This window comes from Phalangium opilio, unplaced genomic scaffold, assembly GCF_054372755.1.
Source record: "Phalangium opilio isolate 3A_F unplaced genomic scaffold, DU_Popi_V2 ptg000089l_1, whole genome shotgun sequence".
In the NCBI taxonomy this organism is placed as follows: domain Eukaryota; kingdom Metazoa; phylum Arthropoda; class Arachnida; order Opiliones; family Phalangiidae; genus Phalangium; species Phalangium opilio.
In genome coordinates, this window is record NW_028324194.1 from 5,947,061 (window position 1) to 5,971,870 (window position 24,810).

The 24,810-nt window shown below is 38.7% G+C and overlaps 3 protein-coding genes and 1 long non-coding RNA gene across 6 annotated transcripts in view; 3 read left to right on the forward strand and 1 right to left on the reverse strand.

Annotated features, from left to right (window-relative positions):
- Window positions 1–24,810, forward strand: part of LOC149647194 (uncharacterized) — a 56,654-nt gene that overhangs the window by 4,501 nt on the left and 27,343 nt on the right. The gene's annotated exons all lie outside the window — the stretch shown is intronic.
- Window positions 1,229–4,566, forward strand: LOC149647195 (uncharacterized). Of its 2 annotated transcripts, XM_089850051.1 has the most exons (10): window positions 1,233–1,757; window positions 1,832–1,987; window positions 2,056–2,194; window positions 2,260–2,425; window positions 2,497–3,046; window positions 3,113–3,299; window positions 3,396–3,659; window positions 3,905–4,076; window positions 4,176–4,321; window positions 4,391–4,566. In XM_089850051.1, the coding sequence occupies exons 1-10, from the start codon at window positions 1,419–1,421 to the stop codon at window positions 4,564–4,566; spliced, it is 2,295 nt and encodes a 764-aa protein (XP_089706177.1). In that variant the 5' UTR covers window positions 1,233–1,418. The 2 variants fall into 2 exon arrangements, with proteins under 2 accessions (XP_089706176.1, XP_089706177.1); XM_089850050.1 differs by having other exon boundaries at window positions 1,229–1,757; window positions 4,176–4,566.
- Window positions 4,571–5,474, reverse strand: LOC149647196 (uncharacterized). The gene is made up of 2 exons (XM_089850052.1): window positions 5,317–5,474; window positions 4,571–5,097 (listed from the first exon to the last, which is right to left on the reverse strand). The coding sequence occupies exons 1-2, from the start codon at window positions 5,472–5,474 to the stop codon at window positions 4,863–4,865; spliced, it is 393 nt and encodes a 130-aa protein (XP_089706178.1). The 3' UTR covers window positions 4,571–4,862.
- LOC149647197 (uncharacterized) lies at window positions 8,696–9,525 on the forward strand. The gene is made up of 2 exons (XR_016371802.1): window positions 8,696–8,839; window positions 8,920–9,525. It is a non-coding gene; the product is annotated as an uncharacterized LOC149647197 (long non-coding RNA).

The following is a 24,810-nucleotide window of genomic DNA, read 5'->3' on the forward strand; positions in this document are numbered from 1 at the left end:
TCGCAACATAATTAGAGTCGTGATTTCGCAAAGAATAAACAACTGTCAACATTTTTAAGTAATAATTTGAGAACATTTTAATTATTCTTCACATTTTAAAGATTGAAAAATATTTTTATGGTACAGGCTACAGGCACTCAGTTAGAAATTCGGTATCCCAACACTGCTAATTCACGCTTGTTAAGTTGTAAAGATCTGAAACTTCATGGTAAATTTTCGTATTGTGGTGATAGAATGGATGTTTTTCTGGGTTTTTTAGGGTTTTCTCGGTTATTTACGGGGGTTTAGTGATCTTTACATGACAAAAATATCAGGACTTCATATCATAGTTGTTTAGTGCAGAGCGTGGTTCACTATGAAGTTACCGGAATTTTTCTTTTATAAAATTAGATTTTAGTTCCCGTCATAAAGATCGCTTATGGTAGTTTTATCCAAGTTAAATTATACTTCGGCTTAATTATGAACAAGTTCGTGTTAGTGAAAGACGATTCTCTAAATTTAAAAGGAAACGAAGAAACCGAGATAAACTGGGAAATATGCTTTTTATGTCAAAAAAATACCACTGAAAAACTGACTTGCCCTGGAAATTATGAAAATAGATTTAAAGCAGTTGGCTATAGAACAATTTCCGAAAACCTGCTAGCGTTTAGAGGTGTCTGCGATTTAGATATAAGTAGTTCAATTGACCTGGGAGATGGGTTGGAACAGACATTAATATCTAAGAGAGCTAAATTCCATAAATCATGCAGTCTTCGTTTCAACAAAACTGAACTACGAAGAGCTGAAAAACGGAAAAGTAACGCAACATTTTCGGAAACTACCGTATTTACAAGGCGCCATTTAGCAAAAATACCAAGGTTCAGCGTTCCGATGTGCTTTTTCTGCGACAAGCCCGAATCTCGGGGAAAATCTTTACATGAAGTGACAACTTTTGAACTTGACCGAAAAGTAAGATATTGCGCATTAACTTTAGAAGATCAGTCACTAATCGCAAAACTAAGCGATGGGGACATGATCGCCACTGAAGCAAAATACCACAAGGATTGTCTATCAAATCTATATAATCGGGAAAAAAGAAATCCAAATTAATTCAACAAGATAGTTCTGACCCATCCCACAAAACGGCTATTGCTGAACTATTTTCTTACATTCAAACAACCCTCGAAGACGCGATGTCGAACCAACGGACAGTTTTCATGTTAAAGGACTCCTCCAGCAAAAACAAAAAGGCTCGTGGAGCCCAAAAACAGTTAGATGGCGCTCGCGTCTTCATTTTTTCAGGTCTTATGCGTGACGTCAGAGTAGTCATTTACAGACGACAGATCGGACAGACTCTGCTGTGTTTCGGGTCTCTTTAGATGCATTCAATTATAAGTTTTATTTAAAATATTTAATAACAATTTAAGAAATTGAACAAAATGGTTTATTGCGTTGCGTTTGGTTGTAATTCTGCAACATCTCCTGGAAAGAGTTTCTTTAAATTTCCCTTGAAAAACCCAAAACTTTTGAAGCAGTGGCTTATAAAGCTTAGGAGAAAGGATTTTACTCCAAATAAGTATTCAAGGCTCTGTCATGAACACTTTGAAAGTAGTTGTTTCGAATTAAGCGGAAATGAACAATTTTTGGAATCAATTGGGTTCACAAGCAGCAGTCAGACTTATAAAAAATTGAAGCCTGACGCGGTTCCAACCATATTTTGCTTTACCAAAAAGCCTAAATCCCCACGGAAATTAGCAGTAAAACGTCGTAGACAAAGTGTGAGTTTAAGTAACTTTGCTATTTGCCAATTTAAATACTATTATTTTATTAATGATTCCATGTTGGGTGTTAGGAATTATTAACCATCATGAACGAAGGTTCGACTTCTGACTCGCAAGTTGAAAATCAAGTTAACACTAATGATAATCTCCAACCTTTGCAAAGAGATGAAGTTATTCAATGTTTTGACTTCAAACGTGAAATTGAAACTCAGACAATGATAGAAATGGTTGGTTATTAACGTGAAACCATTTTTGTGAAAGCGTTGCTCATAGCCTCATATAAACATTGTTCTAGATTGACAGTTCTACAATGACTGCAGATTTGAATTTTGAAAAGAAAAATCAGAAACACTCTCCAAAGAAGAAAAAAACATACACACCTAGACGTTACAGATCAAAAGGATGTCAGACTTTTTGGAAATGTTTTTGTCGAGGTAACTTTACCTTTCACTCGTAATTTAGCATCAGTAATTTTGAATATATTATATACCACTCTTAGCTCAAAGTAAATGTAGAACCAAAGACACTGAATGCGATGTATCCAAATTTAAAGTTCATATTGGCACTCAGTATGCTCTCAATGACATTGAAAGTGATGAAGAAGAGATTAAAGAAGATGAGGACCCTAATGTGTCCTTTTATGTTCCTTCGTCTGATTCTGAGAAGTAAGTGTCATGGTGAAAGATTTTAAATGGAATGTTGACCACTCTTCAAATAACTAAAACTAACCTAATAGCGAGGAAACTGATGAAGAACCAGAAAGGGAGTGGCATAATCAGGAATCTAAATTCATAGTTTTCCTAACGAGCCTCATGCAACTTTTTACATTTTGCAAAACTTGTTTTTGCAAAGCCAGTGCAAAAGTAAAATATGTGAAGGGCACCATGGTGTGTATTGAGAGCTGGTGTGTCAATTCACACGTTCATACCTGGTATAGCCAACCTATGGATGGAAAGATGCCCATCTTGAATCTCTTGGTTTCAGCGGCCATTATATTTAATGGGCAACACGCTACTTCAATAATAAGGATGTTTAAGTCGCTCAGAATAGCATCTGTATCTTTATCGACATACTATGCCATGCAAAAGTACTATCTATATCCATCCATAATGAAATTATGGAAAGCGGAAGAAAATTATAATTTGACAATATGCGCGGGAGCTGAAAATGGAATAGCTATTGGTGGGGACGCAAGATGTGATTCTCCAGGGCACAATGCGAAGTATGGAAGTTATTCGGTTATGGACATGCAATCCAATAAAATATTAACTTTTCAACTAATTCAGGTTTGCCTTACTTAATGCATTATATATAGAATATTTAATAAACTTGTCCATCTTGTTATTTATTAGTCAAACGAAGTTAAAAATTCTAATGCCATGGAGCTTGAAGGCTTCAAAAGGTGTATGACGCTACTTGATAGCCACAATATAACTGTCAGAAAAGTTGTCACTGATCGTCATGTTCAAATAAGAAAATATTTACGAGAAAAACGACCAGAAATTGTACACGAATTTGACGCTTGGCATCTTGTAAAACGTAAGAAACACTAGAAGTTTGAGATAAATTTTTTAGATAGCATTTAAAAAATTTAAATGAAAATTAATATATTTTTATATGCGGTCCTTATGTTAGCTGTGAATAAAAAATTAGCCAAAGCGTCACTCGTAGAAGGATGTGAAAATATTCAAAACTGGGCACGCAGTATATCAAATCACTTGTATTTTTGCGCCTCATCTAGTGTAACTAATCAAGAGAAAGTTGACAAATGGTTGAGTCTTCCCAATCATATATCAAATATTCACAAAAACCACCCAGGGGAACTGTTTCCAGAATGCATCCACCCACCTATTACTAGGAGAGCTTTGAGAAAAAGGAAGAAAACCTGGATTAAAACGGGTAAACGTTTATTATTCATTTATGGGCCCGGATTAAGGGGGCACTGGGTCCTGAGCCCAAGGCTTGCTGAGGGCGCATTGAGTTAAACTATTCCTCTAGCAATATTTGCTGTTCCTATGCTTCCCTGGCTTGAGAAGGCGCATATTATCTCGGCCCTAGGTGCAAAATCGCTTAATCTGGCCCTGCTAATTTGTATACTTAATATTTAAAATATAACTTTTTCAATGTTTAAATCTCCCATATAGGCACTTTGCCTCATCTTAAAGTTTCTCAAATTGTTGAAAATAAGTTATTCCTAAAAGATGTTGCAATGATGTCTGGTAGCGGTGAAACAAGTGCTTTGGAAGGATTTCATTCGACCATTTTACATTTTGCCCCCAAGAACACTCATTTTTTCTATGAGGGCATGCAGTCAAGGTTGACAAACTCTTAAACGTTTACTTTATAATTTATACACGCTTACCTTATGATAATTTTAAGCAAAGTTCTCTAAAAAGCTTCATGAAATTATTTTAGAATTGCACTAGCTGCAATGCACCACAATGAAAACTGCCAAAAGGGTTTAAAATATAATGAGGATGAAGTTCAATGTTCAATTAAATTCCCTAAAGCAAAAAAGGGTGAAGCTGTCTTGTCCTTCAAGAAGGAAGAATCAACTTACAGTAATATTGACAAACATTCCATAATATGGAGTATTAATAATTTTAATTTAATCTTAATAATATATTTAGATTATGTTCAGAAATTATTTGAAGAAGTATTACATATGAGAGAGGTTTACAAAACTTACGATGAAGCAGCTAAAAATTTAGAGAAATCAGTAATACCTCCACCCCTTGCTCATTCCTTTGAAAAACCCAACAAGGAAGATATGATTAAAAAACATGAAAGCAGATTTAATCACTAAGAAATTTAACTTGAATCATATTTTTATTAAAGAATTTAATTGTACAAAAAGCCTCTATATACATTGTTCGGACTTGGAAATCTTTCTCTAATTGATTTTACAACACATGCTGGAATAACCGCCCTATTTCTCCTTCCCAAGTCATGCTCATAAATAAATCCTATGAACATCCTATAGGCTGTATATCTAAATTTCCTATAAATAACTTACGTACGTTAAACTTGTGGTCACTTTTTTTAACTAAAGTTCAAATCCATTTCACCTACGTTTAATTTGGTAATCATTTTTGACATTACTTACATATTGGGATCTTCAACGTTTTGATTAACTCTTTGCCTAAATTCTCTTCGTGTATAAGGCCCCCACACCGCCCTCAACACCCCTGGGTTTAAGCAAACTCCAGGAAACTCCGGATGAAGAGTTATGCATCCGCTTTCGCTATCGTTTGCTTTATTTCTTACCCTTAATTGCTCTCGGCAACAAACACATTCATCTTCTGTTTCCATTACCTGGCAATAATGACAACTACACCTAATAATTTTTAATTATATTAAAATTCCGCTCCATGGTGATTTAAATGTTAATTTTTAAATAATGATAATAATGTCCTGCTACTTCACGGAATGAATTTTTAAGACTTTTAGTTTGAATAAGCTATTGAAATCCATGAAGTAGCAGGACTTATTATTATTATTTAAAAATTAAGAATTTTTAAAGTTGGTAGATAATAAAGTATTTTACAAAACGTACCAGGTGTCTAAGTTTTCTCTGCGACCACCAAAAATAGAGTCATCTGATTGTTCAGAATCATTATTTTCCTCATTTTGACCTAAGTCACTTACTGATTCACTGCTATCAGTACTATTACCTTCTGGCTCAAATCGATATGGTTGTACAATATTCGTCATTTTATTTAAAATTTCTTATTTTCACTGCAAATTTTCCAACATGAATAGCTGGGGATGACTTAGGCCTAAACCTATATAGAGTCTGGCGGCAGCCAGCAGGATCCACTCCTCTGACGTCAGCGCGCCGATCTCCCTAAAAGTCACGTGACTTAGACTATCCGATTGTTTTGTCATCTGCTACATTTTTGAGTTTTAATTGACAATAACTAAATAACTAATCATATTTAATTTTTTTAAATATTTTTTCTCGATGTTTTAAGCGTTTTTACACCATATTCAATATAAACGTTTTTTTACTGGAGGTGTCCTTTAAGTAAACTGAAGAAACTAATTGATGCTCGGGTTAGACAATTAGGTGGGAGCTCAGACATTCATTCAACGAGGCTGAAAAACCAAATCCTTAGATTTTTTCCCGGACTTGAAGCCCACCGAGATGGTAGAGAAATTTTACTATCCTCTAATGAAAACATTGGGAAGTCGCTAAAATCGGCCTGTATTCTTAACAATGAAAATGAGACTATAATCTTATCACGCGCCGCAAGCATTGTAAGAAAAGATATTTTTAAACACTCAACCACGCCATTCCAAGGAGAATTTGCCGTAAATTGTCAATCCAAGTCTGTACCAAATTCAGTTACAACACTTATCACCATGATTCTCCGTGGATCTAACATAGAGACTCAAGCCAACTATTTTTCGCAATCATGTCTTTCAATATCACAATTAATTGTCTTCAACACGTGTTCGAGCCGCAGAAGTTCACCGACCACATCGAATATTTTAAGACACAGTGAACAAAATGAAACTCCTCTTCCACTTTTCCTGGGCACAATGATTCATTCAAAAACCAGATCTAAAGATGTCGTAGATACTCTCTACAGATTAGGACTTTCCGTTTCCTATGATCGTGTTCTCGGGTGCTCCGCTGATCTTGGAAACTTAGCTGTGAGACATTATAAAAACATTGGGACCGTATGTCCTCAATCCTTAAACATTGGAGTTTTTACAACCTCGGCCGTTGATAATATTGACCACAATCCCACTGCTACTAGCACCCTAACATCATTTCACGGAACCGGCATCTCCCTTTTTCAACACCCTGAACATGGAAATGTTGGCACAGAACAAATTCGTTTGCCTTATGAAAGAAGAGGGAAAAGAATTGACCCTCTACCAATGATTTACACGGATGTACCGCCAATTTCCGCTATTAAAAAAACCCCGGCCATTCCAATTATTCCCGACCTAGCTGGCAAATTTAACACCAACATTCATTTGGTCAACAAAACGCTGGAAGAAGAAATAAAATGGTGTGAACACGTTGCAAGAGCAATTGACGAGAGCCAAAAGACCCATATTCACGTCTCATGGGCAGCATATCATACAAATAAAAGACCAACTCTAGACCACTCTAAACACCCTGTGGCAAAGACGGCTATACTACCTTTGTTTCAAGACGATTCAAAATCAGTAGCAATGATACGCCATACAATGAATTTGGTAAAACAAGCGACGGAAATTTTGAACCCAGGTCAGGTGCCAGTCATTGCTTGTGACCAGCCACTTTTCAAATTAGCCAAAGAAATACAGTGGCGATGGCCTGAAGAATATGGAGAAGACTCATTTGTCGTCATGCTTGGTGGCCTTCATATAAAAATGACTTTACTTAAAGCTCTTGGTGATCTTTTGAGCGGAAGTGGGTGGACATCAGCGCTCGAACAAGCAAATATTTCTTCAGCTGGAACAGCTCAGTCTTTCTTAAAAGCATCTCACGTGAAGAAAACCTGCCGAGCACACCAGATCACCGCTTGCGCTCTTTACAAGCTTAGAAATGAGGCGTTCAAAAACGCCGGAGTCGGGTGCTCATTTGAAGAGTGGTGCATTCGTCGAGAGGATGCTAGTCCACAGTTTAATTTCTGGCAGCTTATTCCCCAGTAGCACAAGCCTTCCGCATAATAGTCGGTTAAAGGTCGAATAGTCGGTTTACGGTCCAGTCGGCTGTACCGTGCTTATTCCGACACTTTTCCGACTCATGGAGCCGACTACTTCTTTTAGTTGGTAATGCCGACATCTGTCTGGCAGTTGGAACTCAGATGGTTTAAAGTAGGCTTGCCTACCGTCTAGAAAATTCCAACTTATTTTTTGCCAATTGATTACCGACTCTTTCGCGCTAGTCGGTATTGTGACGTTTAAGAAGAGTAAAATTAAAAGCAAAGTTATGCTTAGGCCGTTTAGTAACCGACATTTATCCGACAGTTGGAACTGAGATGGTTTAAAGTAGGCTTGCCTATCGTCAAGAAAATTCCAACACATTTTTTGCCAATTGATTACCAACTCCCTCGCGCTAGTCGGTATTGTGACGATTAAGAAGAGTAAAATTAAAAGCAACGTTATTCTTAGGCCGTTTAGTAACCGACATTTATCCGACAGTTGGAACTGTGGTGGTTTGAAGTAGGCTTGCCTACCGTCCTAAACATGTAACCCATTTTTGCCAATTGATTACCAACTCCTTCCCGCTAGTCGGTATTGTCACGTTTAAAAAGAGTAAAATGAAAAACGAAGTTGTTGGTAGGCCTTCTTTTTCCGTGGGACGGTTTTTTTTTTGAGTTTTACTATTCCGCATATGCCACCAAAATATTTTTGTTATATATTTAACTTATACTATATCTCGACCCACAATCAGAAGTTGATAATACTTTATTTTTGGCAACACTAGAAACTTAACCTTACAAAAAACTGCAAAGCAAGAAAACACATCTGATTTTCTAGTTTGAATTTTCCCTCCTGTAATTTCTCGGGTCAGGTGACACGCCTCTGTTCTATTGGCGTAACTAAGGTAACGCCATGCACGTCATCATCGAAGAGGGCGCTGCTAGGGCGAAAGCTTAAGCAAGTCAGCCTTTGCCGGGAGTGTGGCGCACTCCTGTAAGCCAAGCTTCTGGGCGGCAAAGTTTGAGGGAATACGACACATGTCGGCGATCCTACCCTATAGGTGCCGGCTGTCCCGTGTCCGCCGGAGGTGACTTACCCCAATTCCATCTTCCGTCACCTCCCAAGTAAACCTCATTCCTTCCCTGCTTATACACATACGACCTAGCGGCCCCCGTCAGTGCTGGGCCGCGTAGGGTCTCCCGCTCAATTCTTCCTGGTGCTAAAGGCCTAACGGCTAAACACTAGTGTTAGTAGGTGGTAAAAAAAAAAAGTCAGCCTTTCCAGTATCTCTGACGCTGCTGAGTCGTTAGAATGTTTAAACGAGATTTTTGTGGTCGAAAATGATTAGTTCTTGGCTTGCTAACTTTCAATTTCATCGCTAAGGTTCTTTGTCACACTATATAAACTAGAAACGTCTTCGTTTGTCACTTAAGGTTTGAATTTTGTTATTGAATTATCAATTAATCTACCTCTTAGAGCCAGTTTTATGCTTAAGCCTTTGCTTTTTACCTAGCTTCTCATCTGCTGGGAACCACACCCCTATAAAGTGAAACCAAAACTTAAACGTTTATGTCTACCTTCAGTTTCTTTGTTTGAATATAAAAGAAGCAAGTGTTTTGGGGAGCTTGGAGTTCAAAAACCTTATTTTTGGTTGTGAAAATAATACTGAATTCCAAAATAGATCTCAATTTGTTTTAGTTACAGAATTTTTATGCGGTTTCAAACATTTTAAGAGAAAAATGTGTTAAATAATACCCTTTAGAATTGTATGTTTTTCTTTTTCCTTAAAAAAATCTGGAAGCGTATAATAATATTTTTCATTAAGATTTTTGTATTTAAGAGATAGTAACTGGCCACATCGAAGATATTAACAATGAATATTAATAAATGCTTCAATTGATGTAAATATTATACTCGCCCTGAAAAATTTTACTTTTTGTTGAAACCAATTAGCTAGGCAGCTAATATTTCCATTAGACTAGTCGTGTAATATCGAATACATTGTTTAATATTTGAAATTGTTATAATTGATGCTTAACCTGTATGTTACTTGAAATATTCAAAGTACAAATTCTAAAGTGATTTTCGTTGAAAATGTATTAAAGAAATTTCAATACTAGGTATCAGTATTCTTTACTATAAGCGAATGAAGCGAATGAAGCCTCGAGTTAAGGCTTGATCGTTGACAAACCGTCGGGCCTCGAGTTAAGGTTTGATCGTCGCAAAAGCGTCGGACCTCTTGCTGACAGGCGGTTTAGTCGACTGTCAAACGTGTTGGATGAGGGTCGTATTTCATTCGTGTCGTAACAGTCGGTAAACCAGTGGGCCATCGTCCCCCCGGGCGGACATTTCGATTCTGAAACCCTTACTCAACCTGCCCTTTACCGACGATTTACCGTTCCTATACTAAAAAGCCGCGAAATCGTCAGATTGAGCGCGGCTTTAGGTATGCATAATGACGCCGACATACAGTCGGCCAACAGTCGTTTTATAGTCGCCTCATAACAATCGGAAAACCGGCGGGCCGTCGTCCCGCCGGGCGGACATTTCGACTCTCAAACCCTTACTCTACCAGCCCTTTACCGACGATTTACCGTTCCTATACTAAAAAGCCGCGAAATCGTCGGATTGAGCGCGGCTTTAGGTAGGCATAATGACGCCGACATATAGTCGGCCAACAGTCGTTTTATAGTAGCCTCAAAACAGTAGGAAAACCGGCGGGCCGTCGTCCCTCCAGGCGGACATTTCGACTCTCAAACCATTACTTTCCCGACTTATTACTGACGTTTTACCAACTCGTCGGTAACACACAAAGCCGACCATGTAGGCCCTACGTCGGCAGTGCTACTAGGGTTTTGAAAAGCGAGCTTGGATTTCTAGCATGGGATAGAGCTGTCCACGAGGGTGACTTCCTTCTCTACATTGAGACACTAAAAGAAATTCAATGGCTCTTTCACGCTCTCGATCATCCGAATTATGCTAGGGTTGTTTCCATTCACTTGAGAGATATGGTTTCACTTCGAGATAGGCATCCAAAATTATTTGATGAGTTTTGCAAGGGAAAATTCACAGTTAACAAAACAGGGAGGCCATTTTCAAGTATGCCACTGGACGAGGCGCATGAGCAGAATAACGCGTCCATCAAGGGCGAAGGAGGAGCCATCGGGCTTACAGAAAAGCCCGAATCACTGTTGAGGTGGATGGTAGCTGGGCCAGAAATTTGTCGATTAGTTGAACAATTTCTTAATATCATTGAAACTGGAAGCAGTTCGTATAACGCTCACCATCACGAGGATACTAGAAGTTTTCAGAGGAAATTTTTGGAACGCGTAAAGTCACTGGTTTCCGTCATGGATGAATTCGGAAATCCTTTTTCTGATTACAGTGAAGAGTTACTTGTTTTAGATTCAAGACAAATTTTGGACAAAAGAACGGCGATTTCTCTCAAAAACATAAAAGAAGTTGGGCAATCACTATCCAAGGAACTATTTCAAAGACGTCTTGTAGAATGCACTACAGAAATAAATGACGTTTTGAAGAAAAACAAATTCCCACTTTTCTGCAGACCTCCAGATAAAGAGAAGTCAAAGAATCAACTTCAACTGTCTGCTGTAAAGAGCGACCGAAATTTATTTTCAAGGCTTTATATAGCGTCCCAAATACGATCGGGCGATTTAGACACGTTTTTCCAACACGAAAACCAAGCTTTTCCGTCCTCGTTATCTATTAACGGCATGATGAGATTCGGTAACAAAAGCGATTTACTTTCTTGCATTGAAGGCGTTTTAACAGATGAACGTGAGACGTATTCAACACATGAACCAGACATGGTTATTATTGATGGTGCGGCAATCGTGAATATGATAAAGCCAGGAAGGGCACGAACGTTTTCCGACTATGCTGTGGTCTTTTCCAAATACATAGCTGCGCAGTTCACTGGCTGCATACGTCGCGTAGATGTGGTATTCGATGTATACATTGATGGTAGTCTTAAAGCAGCCACAAGAAAAAGGCGCGGAAACAGTATGAGGATACGAGTCGAAGAGCGCAAAGACTTGCCAAAAAATTGGCAAGCGTTTCTAAGGGAAGATGAAAACAAAAAAGAACTATTTAGCTTCTTGAGTACTCAGGCGCTCGGATCTCAGTATCCCGGAGCTGTTTACATTACGAAAGGCCATGAGGTTCTTTGTTCCGCTCAAGTAAATCTAGAATCGATTTCACCCTGCACTCATGAAGAAGCGGACACCAGGATGTTCCTACACGCGTTACACGGCGCAAATCAGGGATTTAAATCAATTCTGATTAGGACTGTTGACACAGATGTCGTGGCTCTCGGTATAAGTCTTTCAAATAAGATTTGTTGCGATCGTTTGGTAGTCGCATTCGGAACAGGCAAAGACTTCCGTCTCATAGATGCAACTAGCATAGCATTAAAATTGGGTGAAGACAAGTGCGCAGCTTTACCGTCTTTCCACGCGCTGACTGGATGCGATACAACCTCGTGTTTTAATGGTAAAGGGAAGAAAACAGCTTGGTCTACGTGGAAAGCGTTCGATGAAGTAACTCGAGCATTAAAAATATTAGGATCGTGCCCATCTTACTCCTCTATTCGTGAAATTCTACCTGTCATTGAGAGATTTGTGGTGCTAATGTACGACAGATGCAGTTCTGACGAGACGGTAAATAAAGCTAGACAAAGTCTTTTTTCTCATAAAAACCGTGACATCGAACTAATTCCACCAACTGAAGACGCACTGTTGCAACATTTATTACGCGTAGCTTACCAAGCGGGCCATATTTGGGGGCAGGCACTTATCAAAAAGCCAAATTTACCGGACCCATCTAGCTTCGGATGGAACAAAATAAAAAGCCTAAATGGGTTATTTGAGTATGAACCTTGTTGGATGACCTTGCCGCCAGCAGGTGATGTGTGCAGAGAAATTATTAAGTGCGGTTGCGTCAAAGGCTGTCGTGGTAATTGTAAATGTCAGAAAGCGAATCTACCGTGCACTGCGCTTTGTAAATGTGGAGGGTGCCTAGAGATGTGAAGCGCTAATAATTGAAAGAGCTAAAGACTTCGCTATCTTTAAACATAATTTGTTTATAAATTTTGGATATTACATTTAAACCATAGAGGGTTTTACACATGAATGATTAAAAAAATGGTTTACAACTCTAATAATATTTATGGTTAAATATTTTTATTAATAATAGTAACAGGTGTTACTAGAGTTGTGCTTACGCGAAATTATGCCTTTAATTATGTTGCCAAATTGTTATCTTAAAATGTTCAGTAATAGCAGTTAAGAATTAAATTATTTTTTCATTTTGTAGCGCGTGGTTTGATTTTTTATTGAAAATTTCTTTCATTCCTAACTGAGCCCCTACGATTCGGAGAGATTTTCGCTTTATACACGACCCCTACATTTTCTCTATAGCTCGAAGGCGGCGTATCTCGAGGGGTGCTACCTAAAATGATGTTAGGTGAGTTTACACTTTCACGGCCGCTTTGACGGCTTGTCACGGCTGTCACAACAGAGATACGGAATGCCTCCAATCTTTAATTGACTTCATATACTTCAAACTAACTTTATACCAAGTTTCATGCTTTCTTGAAAAAGTGCACGATTATTTCAGCTATCCTCCAGACTAACCGATCCGATACTATCGGTAAACCCCGAGTATCGGTACCGATACCATATCCCCCCTACATTCAAGATATTGGAACCTCGGTTATTGCGCGTTTTTGGTCTAAAGACGCTACCCTAATACGCTTGGTAAGTTGGTTTATTCGACCGATTTTATTTAGAAGAAATAAAACCTAACACAAAATATTTTCGACTGGGTTATTTTGCATCGGATTACTTGGCCAGTCGAAAAATAGAAAAGCACGTACACTATTGACTTAAAACTGTTTTTACTACGATACATACTATCAGAAGTGGTATGAGACTAGAAGTGAAGGGCTCTAGCATTGGTAATAGATCCTGGCACTAGTGAACAAATTTGAGGATTTTATGCCGCTTCCATCGCGCCTACACTACTGAGAAAAAAATTGGTCGAGTTCCAAAAACATTTCCTGCCCCCTTCCCCTCAACCTAAAGCCGCAGAACACGGACCCGGCTCCTTGAATCTAGTTCGGCCGTCTACCACCGCGAGCGTCTCACGTTTTGGAGGGAAAATTCTGAAACCGCCACTAGAGGGCCAACCGTTTGTGTTTTATCAAGTCTTTTCACTAATGCCGAGTGAAGAATTTGGTTAGCTCAATACTTCTAGTATCATACCACTTCTGATACTATCCATAGCAGGTTCAAAAGTGTTGCTTCATTATTTTTCGATACCAAACTATTGAGAAAAAATAAAGGTTCTGTAAAGTTGTGGGCGGACCGTCGTATATGCTTTTTTTATTCTGAAAAAGTCCTTATTGACGTCAAAACCCCCCTGGTGGGAAAGTAAAACGAAAGTCTTTCCTTCATTCCAGGAAAATACTGTTAAGGCATTTTCCTAATTTAGTGTTGTTCAGCTTAATTTGACAGGTGATACAATTGGACCAATCACAGAGTCTTTGCTATTGCTACGGTATACGGTTCTAGCAAACGCAGCGGGGGTACTCGAACTCTCGGGTGTGGAGACTGGGGAAACGACTGAGCGGGGCGGCTCACAACCAATCACAAGAGAGATTAACCGAATATGAGTAACCGCTTTACAACCACGCGTTTCACATTAAGCTGCTGACGTCAATAATTGTGGGACGGGGGTGCTTTTTTTAAAATAAAAAAAATATAGGTTCAATAGTCCGCCGACTTCTTTACCGATCCTTTAATAAGAAAATTGTAATACTCTTTAGTACTGCTGTGCAGGCAACATCGCCGGGAAATCTCACGAGGTTACTCCTGCAACCCAGATCTGATAACTGGCCAAGTTTTGGTTTGGTAAAATAGCCGCCTTTTTTTCGACACACGTCTCCATTGTTAACATCCACTGGGCTGCAAAAGCCAATGTCGGCGTGGAAACACACGCATCTTTCTTTTCCTTTCTCTCGCCCTTTAGTGCAATCTCCGGCAAGCTTATAATGTAGCTTTCTGCATTTCTTGTGGCAATCTTTCCACTGGTTAGCATAGTCATCAGTGCAAGTACCTATTGAGCCTGATGAAATAATAATTCCTGAGAATGTTATCGATTACAAAGCGGCCTTTTTTGACTGAAAGGTTTAGTTGAGAAGTTCAGATAAAGTTCAAGTTTTCGAAACCTGGCCCGTACAGTACCTCGCGCATGCCTCTACCCTACCGCCATTGTAAATGTATGAAGGCAGAGTGGGCGTCCTTAATAATTTCGTACTGTACAACCCTACCTGAACTCTGAGGATGCTGAAAGGACTTTGGTGCCGTAGAAGGGGCAAGGTAAGGGGGGGTTACCACTCCATCCCTCTCTCCTTCAAGCTCTAAAGCCAAGTTAAAAAGTTTTCTCAAGACAGCCGGATAAGGCAAGATTTTAGTTTTTCTTCCCCCCTCCCTTCTGTCACGTCAATAACTACTCTTAATAAATAAAAAATTAAACGGTTCGCCGACGTTTTTACAGACCCTTTAAGTCATGAATATAATAACCTCTCGCGTGTCATATACTGAGAGTGCACTAAGGGAAGGCCTTCACGGTGGTTGCGTCTCGTATAATTTATTATCAGAGTGAGACTGGTTAAGTCTAATGGGATAGATACAATTAAGACATAGAAACTTAATGATAGATTATCAATTTATGTTATAGAAGAAACATAACCACAAACACCATACGACACTCGTGTTTGCAGTTCTTTGCTATTCTCGGACATTTCCGGCAAATTGAATCTCTAATCACATCAAGCCATAGTGCAATTCTTTTATCTTCCCTTGGTAATAATTAATTTTCTATCAAAATTCTTTTCAATTGGGTTATGCCCGAGGGCTCGGACGTTTTCGAAAAACTGTACGGCATTTCGAAATCCAATTTGATTTCATTCAAAATTAGATAAAATCCAACGGATGTTGGCGGATTTTGCAAATTTCCCCGTGATTTCTTTCGATTTTTGGATTTCGTGATGGATTTCGCGATTTCTATGTTGATTTTGTGATTTCATTGTTGATTTTGTGATTTCTTTACCGATTTTATGATACCTTTACTGATTTTGTGATTTCTTTACTGATTTTGTGATTTCGTTACTGATTTCGGATTTTTTATGGGATTTCGAAATCAGCATTGATTTCGGATTTCTTAAGTTGGATTTCGCGGGTAGCGTACGAGATTTCATGAATGACCGACCCCTCGGTTATGCCTTTGCCATTTATCTGACGATTATAAGCGAGGGGCTAGTCATTCGCCAAAAGATTGAACACCTGATTACCGATTTCTGAATTCCTTGATTTCTGTGGTTACGATTATTTTGGTTGATTTCTCTAATCTTTACACTGATTTCCCGTGATTGCTGCAGATTACTTTTGAATCCTGTTTTAATTCCAATGAATTCCGCTGATTTTTTGGTGAGTGTCGTGAATTTCGATGAATGCGGTGATTATTTCTATTTCAACTGATTGCTACTTTTATTTTGGATTTTCAAATTCCTCGATAGATTATGCGTGATTATTTCGTGAAAGGTGTAATCACCGAGGTGATTTCAAATTATTGCTAGTAAATCACGTGATTATTTCCGATTTTTCTCAAGATTTTACGTGATTTCCAGTGATTATGGGAGATTTCGGATTACTCACAAGAATGATTTTGATTACTGATGATTTTCTAAAAATTCTAGAAATCTAGTAATCCATTTCTGCGGTTTTGTACACCTGATTATTCAGGTGACTAACCCCTCGATGATAAGCTGTACTTCAAACCCTCCTATTATAGATTAAACTAAGTTTTATTATTTTTTTATCTATTTTGAGGTATTTTTTACTAAACCAGAGGTGAGATTATTGCACAACTCTAAGAAATGCTCCTTGAAGATAAGATACTTGAAAATTAAATTAGATCATTCAATTAGTTCCGCCATAAGTTTATAAGATATGTTCCATAAGTGTGTCACTCGTTAATGAGAGCTTGTCATGAAGTGACGTAGGCGAAACGTCATAGATTCTCGTAAAGCGACGCCTAGTGAAGCTCTGTCAAAGGCTTAGTACAGACTAAAGAGGATGATGGACTGCAAAACCGAGTGTAGTCAATTCTCACGTCGTTCTTGAACTAGCTCTCATTAAGCCTCTAACATTACGAAGTATGGGTAGTGACATACTTATGGAACATATCTTATAAACTTATGGTTCCGCGTAAAGAAATTTTGGATAAACTGGTTAAAATTAGTTTAATTGGATTTAAAAATTTGCAGCTATAGATCGTTTAGTCGGGATAGTTAGAAACTTTTATTAAGTGCGTTTTATTTTCATCGTTCTGGACTGGAATCTGGAGATATTTCGTACCAAGGCTTAGTTAATTTTTTTTATATCAAAAGTGTGTTTTACTTGAAGTTTTTGAAACATTGTCTATAATTTAATGACGTTCTGGTGATACCGCGATCTTAACCAATAGAAAACCACCCCACTAATGAAGGATGAAGAATTTGGATTGAAAAGCGCCATGTAACGTGAGTAGTATGAATTCTTTTTAAGTTGATGCATCCATTTTACTTTTAGTTTGGTTTCCAATGAATTTGCATAATTTTTGTAGTGTAAAATTATTACTTATGATCGTTCTACTAAGTATTCGAGTTTTTGGTAAAAAATAAATTTCTCCGATGGCAGGTAGGATATTTTATAAAAGCTCAGATAGTATTACCATGGTTCTTTAAGTTAGATGGTCGTGTTGCGAAGTGTTAGCCACAATGGTGGGAGTTGAAATTTTTCTTCACAAAGAACATTGAATTGCTGAATAGGTTAATTATAATCATATTATAAATTTTACTGTTTGTGTTTATTTTATATACATTTCATTTAAAATTTCACTTTGTAATCCTTGGAAACCTCATTTTAACTAGAAATTGTCTTTAGTGTTGGTACCCTGGTAATCGTAAAGGGCCTTACTTCGCTATACATGTATATATATATAAGTCAGTAAGTGTTCATATCACTTTAGGCATATTTAATCACTCATTAATAAAAATAGTAATTTGCCTAAAATTTAATCTATTGTAACCACGCTTACGAGATTTATAAACTCGCCCCATTTGCACGTGGCCATAAAAGCCTTGGCTATAACTAAGAATAACTACTACGTTTCCTTAGGTTCAATCATACTTTATTAAACTAACTAATTAATTAAATAATAATTAAATGCCACTTGCATTATACAAATAAAGACCTTATAATAATTACTGATAATAAGGATGAAGTCCAATCCTAGGGCAAAGCCCTTCACTCGAGCGACTACTACATCTTAGTAGTAAAGGAGAACTGACTTAATGTCATAAGCAGACGATGCTTATATAGTACGGGGAAAGGTCAGAGGTAACGCTGTGTGTTAATCCTCTATGTAACCGTACACCCCTGGAGTAGAAACCCAGGAGGTCCCTTGATTATTACGGGAGGTTACACTATCTATTTACAAAAACTATATTATCACAAAGTTTCACTCACTGTTTTATTAAAGATTGCGCTATTAAATCCCGTGGCAGCCTAACTATTACGCAGAACCATGCACGAAAATAAATGGTCTTCCGCGTGGAGCACCATTGTGCTTGGTTTTCACTGGGCATTTTTCGTTGCGAAAAACGCTTGGAAATCGCCCAATGAAAACTCAGTGTAAAGGCCGGTTCTCACTTGGCGAAAAAACCTTTCGCCACGCGACTTGATACCCGCGAATAAAATGAGCGAATTTTCTTCTATCCGCCGTTAAAATCGCCCTAAAGAGTCCCAAAGCGACTGTTCTATAAACGCTCGGCGAAAAACCACTTCAGCCAATCAGGTTAAGGTAGTGGGAAGAGGGAGTGTGCTACGTCGCCAATTTTAAGCCTTGGTCACTTGGTGTAAAATAGTTAAATAACCATTGAGTTCTAATTCTAGGAGAGCGGTCGCTCTCTTAGATAAGACTTGATACTGCCTCTAATGCTAAAGGAGGGTTCTTTGATTGGCCGTAACTTTTTTCGTATTGTGTTTGCTGCTTTGAAATTTTGCCAGTGAACTAAAATTTGGGCCCTAATTAAGTGGTTAAAATTTCAAAGAGATCCAACTAATAGTTAATTCTATAATGAAAAAAGTTGTTAAGGGTGGTTTTAGAATCCATAAAATTAATCAGACATTTGGTGAAAAATACTATATTGTTCCATAGAGATAACATGGGATTTTTTTGAAAAATTACCTTAATTGGGATCGTGTATAAAGAAAACTAATCATTCGTTACGTTTGGGAACCATCTTAAATGAAACATAACAGTCCATAGATGTGCCTTTTCTTAGTTTCATTAAGATCAATTAAGTTTAAGTATTGATTTTTATCATTATTAACACATACTCTGACTTACGTTGTTTTGGGTATAGGAATTACGGCGTTTTACCACTGTTAGAGACACGCATTTTAGCCCTAATTTTTTATATTGGACTTACGGCGTTTTTGTCGTGATTCACGCCGTTAGAGGGATATTTAGCAAGAGAAACATGGCGTTTGAGCTCTTGTAGGTGCTTTGCCCGGGTGCTTGTGCGTGCTTGTGGATACTTGTAGGTGCTTGCGGGTACTTGTGGGCTCTTTTAGGTGCTTGTGGGTACTTGTGGGTACTTGTAGGTGATTGTAGGTACTTGTGGGTACTGGTGGGTGCTTGTAGGTACTTGTGGGTGCTTGTAGGTACTTGTGGGTGCTTGTAGGTACTTGTGGGTTCTTGTGGGTACTTGTGGGTGCTTGTCGGTACTTGTGGGTACTGGTGGGTGCTTGTAGGTACTTGTGGGTGCTTGTAGGTACTTGTGGGTGCTTGTAGGTACTTGTGGGTTCTTGTGGGTACTTGTGGGTTCTTGTGGGTAGTTGTGGGTGCTTGAAGGCACTTGTAGGTACATGTGGGTGCTTGTAGGTACTTGTGGGTGCTTGTAGGTACTTGTGGGTGATTGTAGGTACTTGTGGGTGCTTGTAGGTAGTTGTAGGTGCTTGAAGGTACTTGTGGGTACTTGTGGGTGCTTGTAGGTACTTGTGGGTGCTTGTGGGTGCTTGTGGGTTCTTGTGGGTACTTGTGGGTTCTTGTGGGTACTTGTGGGTGCTTGTAGGTACTTGTGGGTACTTTTAGGTACTTGTGGGTGCTTGTAGGTACTTGTGGGTGATTGTAGGTACTTGTGGGTGCTTGTAGGTCGTTGTGGGTGCTTATAGGTACTTGTGGGTACATGTAGGCACTTGTGGGTACCTATGGGTACTTGTGGGTGCTTGTAGGTACTTGTGAGTGCTTGTAGGTACTTGTGAGTGCTTGTAGGTACTTGTGGGTACTTTTAGGTACTTGTGGGTAGTTGTGGGTACTTGTGGGTAATTGTGGGTACTTGTGGGTACTTGTGGGTACTTGTAGGTACTTGTGGGTACTTGTAGGTACTTTTGGGTACTTGTAGGTACTTGTAGGTACTTGTGGGTACTTGTAGGTACTTGTGGGTGCTTGTAGGTGCTTTTGGGTGCTTGTGGGTACTTGTAGGTACTTGTGGGTACTTGTAGGTACTTGTGGGTACTTGTAGGTACTTGTGGGTACTTGCAGGTACTTGTGGGTACTTGTGGGTGCTTGTGGGTACTTGTAGGTACTTGTGGGTACTTGTAGGTACTTGTGGGTACTTGTGGGTGCTTGTGGGTACTTATGGGTGCTTGTGGGTACTTGTGGGTGCTTGTAGGTGCTTGTGGGTGCTTGTAGGTACTTGTGGGTACTTGTAGGTACTTGTGGGTGATTGTAGGTACTTGTGGGTGCTTGTAGGTACTTGTGGGTACTTGTGGGTAATTGTGGGTACTTGTGGGTGCTTGTGGGTACTTCTAGGTACTTGTGGGTACTTTTGGGTACTTGTAGGTACTTGTAGGTACTTGTGGGTACTTGTAGGTGCTTGTGGGTACTTGTAGGTACTTGTGGGTACTTGTAGGTACTTGTAGGTACTTGTGGGTGCTTGTGGGTGCTTGTGGGTACTTGTGGGTGCTTGTGCCTGCTTGTGGGTACTTGTGCGTGCTTGTGGGTACTTGTGGGTGCTTGTGGGTACTTGTGGGTGCTTGTAGGTACTTGTTGCCTCCTCCATAGGATTAACATTATATTAAATTTTGGAAGCTCGTCACACTGGTTTTATTAGAGATACGGGGATATCTTTGATTGTGTAATAGTCCTATTTGCCCCTTCCCTCCTTATTTGCTCCATGGGATACTCCATATACGGGAAAAGCCTGGAAAACTCAGGGAAGTATATGGGGAAAAGCCTGGAAATCTCAGGGAAATTTGTTTTCCAAAAGATGTATGAAGCTTGTTATGGAACATATGTTATAAACTCATGGTTTTATTTATATAAAGTTTTACCAAGAAGCGATATCTAGTTTACTAGGGAGAAGGTATTAGATGCCTAAGTATTCGCGCGCCATAGTCCCAGTCCCACTTTCAAAATACAAGGGGGGACGTAAACGTGACCAAATAAGCATTTTTTAAACTGGACTTTAGGCCAGTGACTTTCCTGACTTGGAATAAATAAACTGGTCCGTTACCATTGACCAGAGCACGTCGTGTGCTAAACTAAAGAAGTGGATAATTAAAATATTAGAATTTTAATGTGTGGAGTCTGATTACCCTTGAACTTTCTTAGTAGTCTCGTGGACCACTGACCCCCCTCCGATTTAATTTTTGAACTGGACCAGTGAATTTTTAAACTGGTCATTTGCCCTGTGTCACCGCCTTATTTCCCACGCTGGCGCGAGTTGCTTTGCGTTGTCGAGTGCGTGATGGAGTTGCCTATGCCTGGAGTCCCAACCTTGAAGGAGAGAGGAATGGAGTAGAAACTCCCATACCTATAGCGTTGCCTCTGTACCCCCACCTACGGCAACACAGTCCTCTCAGCATCCTCAGCGGTTAGGTAGGGTCGTACTGGACGAAATTGTAAAGGGTGCTCCCTCTATCTTCAAAATAGAACCTAGTTCTCATACAAATAAAATGGCGCTCCGCGGCAGCACTTAGCAATCGCCTACCGAAGGGTAGGGGCGTGCGCGAGGTACATAGGGAGAGATACGGTGCCGCAGGTCGCCCATCATCCTTTCCAATCCATCTCAACTCCCTTATCACTGTCCCAACCTACGGGACTTTTAACCACTAGCATAGCCCACTCGATCACGCTCTCTTTTCCCCGGCTACATATTTTGAAGATGGCACTTTTTACGCGTATTAACAATCTTGGATCATCTTTGTGAACTTTTAGGGTAGCCCTGACTATATTTTGTTTAAGGTTTTAAGCTTAATATCAAACAGACGTTAGTTTATGCTACAAAAAAAGTGTGAAATTGAAAATCTCGGATCGTCTTTATGAAGTTTTAAGGATATCGGAATTTCATATTGGGCGTATGACAATTTTGAGCTAAATGATAAACGGACATAAATCAGCATTTTTAAAAATTTTGTAAAATTGTCAATTTGGTCCTATTTCTGGAATTTTTAGGGGGGCGCCTCGCGTTTCAATAAATGATAGTAAAAAATTGTATTATGTTAATTACAATAAGAATACAAACTTTAAATGATTTACGTTTTTTTTTGAAGTATCATTATAAATAAATGTCTGATTGAGCTAAAGTTATGGTCCCCTATATATATGTTTCTGCTTCGTGCAGATTTTGAAAATTTAAAACAGTTTCTTAACATTCTTAATTAAAATGAAGACTGAAGGAACAGATATTAATCAAAAATGTCTTGATTAGAATCAAGACCTAAAAAGTATCGATAAGACTGAGGTTATCACTTGTCTGAAGGATCAGATATTAATTTTTCTTTTTAATTGAAACTTAAATGCATGCTTAAGAAAAAACAACGTTCCATTACCGTTTTCCGTTGAAATAAATTATTTTACTGGTAATCAATTTCAAAAATTTACTTATCTCGGCTTTTCGACCACAATTCCATTCCCCGAAAACATTTTATCATTACATTAATTACTTTTGGGAGATAACGTGTCAAAATAACCTATAAAACAATAAAAAACTGTAATAACGGTCTGTTAAGCCATGACAACAACCTTTTAAAAGTTACAAGGACTATATAACCCATTCGAGACTAACAGGACCTGAGCAAACTATAGCTTAACCTGCTACTAGTACGAAGAGGGAGAATTGATGTAAACTGGAGTTGAAATTTCATCATGTGCGACCTGCGGCCCAGAAACTCTCCCATAGTCCCAGTGTGTGTAGAACATAATGTTTTTCGCTGTTATCTGCCAAAATCAATCTTTCTAGGTAGTGCCGCCTTCTCAATTGAATATTTCATGATATATTAAGGTTTGAACGAACAAAATTCTAGATTACTATTTTCACTACCATGTCCCTCTGCTACCTTGAAGCAAAATTTCCTCTCTTTTTGCTGCTCATTACCGGTGCCATTCCCTTGACTTTCTGTTCGTTATAACTACTATCATGAGTTATTTATTTCAAACCAAAATATAAAAAAATGGATTCTTTTTCCTTTTGTGCTACTTAGAATATAACGTTGTGCCGCGCCTTATCAAATAGTCTCTAACCATTGTTAGAAACTAGAGAGAGAAATCTGGCAGTAACACTGATCATGCCCTGAACTATGAGAAAGAACAATACGACGGTTCACTAAAGTACACTTGATATTACATCATTTTGCAAAACCGCGAGTAAAAATGTTACTGTCCCTATTGAATTTGGCGCCATTGGTTTTAGAATAATAAAAATGTTCCACTGCGAAGCGTGCTGGTCACGAATGGGGATGTAACGTCTTTAGGAACCTTTTAAAACGCAAAAACCATACACGTATTCTCCCGAAAGTAATTAATGTAATGATAAAATGTTTTCGGGGAATGGAATTGTGGTCGAAAAGCCGAGATAAGTAAATTTTTGAAATTGATTACCAGTAAAATAATTTATTTCAACGGAAAACGGTAATGGAACGTTGTTTTTTCTTAAGCATACATTTAAGTTTCAATTAAAAAGAAAAATTAATATATATATGTTCTGATCTCTATGAAAATAACAGAGGTAAATTTAGGCAGGTTTTCACGCTTCTAATTTAATTTTTTAAGAGTGAAATACGTACGCTAGCTAAAATTGATTATGTTTCTATTAGATAAATATGGATGTGTCAATAAATTATTTTAAGAGGGACAAGAAAATAACTTGGTTATTAAATAGAATACAAGTTTGAAATTTTAGGCTTGAGATGCGTAAAAAGCGCTCGGCCGGCTGAAGCGATTTTAAAATTTCGCGCCCAATGAGAACCACTCCCCCAGCGCCTAAAATATCGCCGGTTTTTTTCGCCACGCGAAAAATTTATTCGTCGCGACTATTGCCAAGTGAAAACTAGCCTTTAAGCATCGTAAATAGAGACGGTATGGTACGGTTATTTGCCAAAGCTGGAGAACTACATCCATTTTGCCTTTCACCAGGGTTTCTAATGCAGATTCCCTTTGCTATGACCATCTAGATTAAATGACCATGGTACTATGTTAAAATTATAGAATATTAAACCTGGTTTTCTAATACGCGTCGGATTTAGACGCGGGAATTCCCATACCACCGTACTGCGACAAATTAAAGTGTGACTCGAGCTTAGAGTTAAGCAACAATGACTTTCTTAGTACCCTCAAATCTGGAACGAGTAAAGAAACAAGGACTATCGAAGAACAGCTGGACAGCGTACCGGCTTTTCTGGATCCATACATTCTCGCGCAATTCGCTAGGAGCGCTTACAAAGACGAATTTCCTCATGAAAAAGAGGAAAATGAAACTGAAGATGAATACGGGAAACGTTTGCAACTACTTCAAGATTGGAAACTACTTACAATGGCAAAAAACAAGGCGTTTTGGGGAACCATTTGGGGATATTTCGGCGCTGCATTTTTACATCCAGCGGAACGCAGAATTGTCATAGCCCATAGGGGAACCATACCCTCAAACTTGGACGCTCTGCTCAGAGCCGATATAAAGGGAATCGTTGCGAATAAATATGTCAAACAGATGAACGCCGCTTGCACATTTACGCACAAAGTTTATGAAGCCGTCAGTCTAGTCGAGAAAGAATGCAACGTCAAATTTCAAATTTATTTCACGGGACATTCACTGGGTGGATGGTTAGCCCAAGTAACGACATTTTCCCTCAAGCACCTGAAGTTGCGAGGAAACGTTTTCTTTAAAGTTTCCAACCAAGATGATTTCGAGGCGACTTACCACGCACACACTGTGGTTTTTGATAGCCCAGGTTGCAGAAACATGTTGTTACAAATGCAAAAAGATTTTCTCGTGCGA

Bases quoted from the DNA above. Each gene is read 5' to 3' on its own strand.
- LOC149647196 (XM_089850052.1), bottom strand. From the start codon at position 5,474: ATGACGAATATTGTACAACCATATCGATTTGAGCCAGAAGGTAATAGT. The intron at 5,098-5,316 runs GTACGTTTTGTA...AAAAATTATTAG, and splicing joins AGAGAAAACTTAGACACCTG to GTGTAGTTGTCATTATTGCC.
- LOC149647195 (XM_089850050.1), top strand. From the start codon at position 1,419: ATGGTTTATTGCGTTGCGTTTGGTTGTAATTCTGCAACATCTCCTGGA. The intron at 1,988-2,055 runs GTTGGTTATTAA...ACATTGTTCTAG, and splicing joins CTCAGACAATGATAGAAATG to ATTGACAGTTCTACAATGAC. The intron at 2,426-2,496 runs GTAAGTGTCATG...CTAACCTAATAG, and splicing joins CCTTCGTCTGATTCTGAGAA to CGAGGAAACTGATGAAGAAC.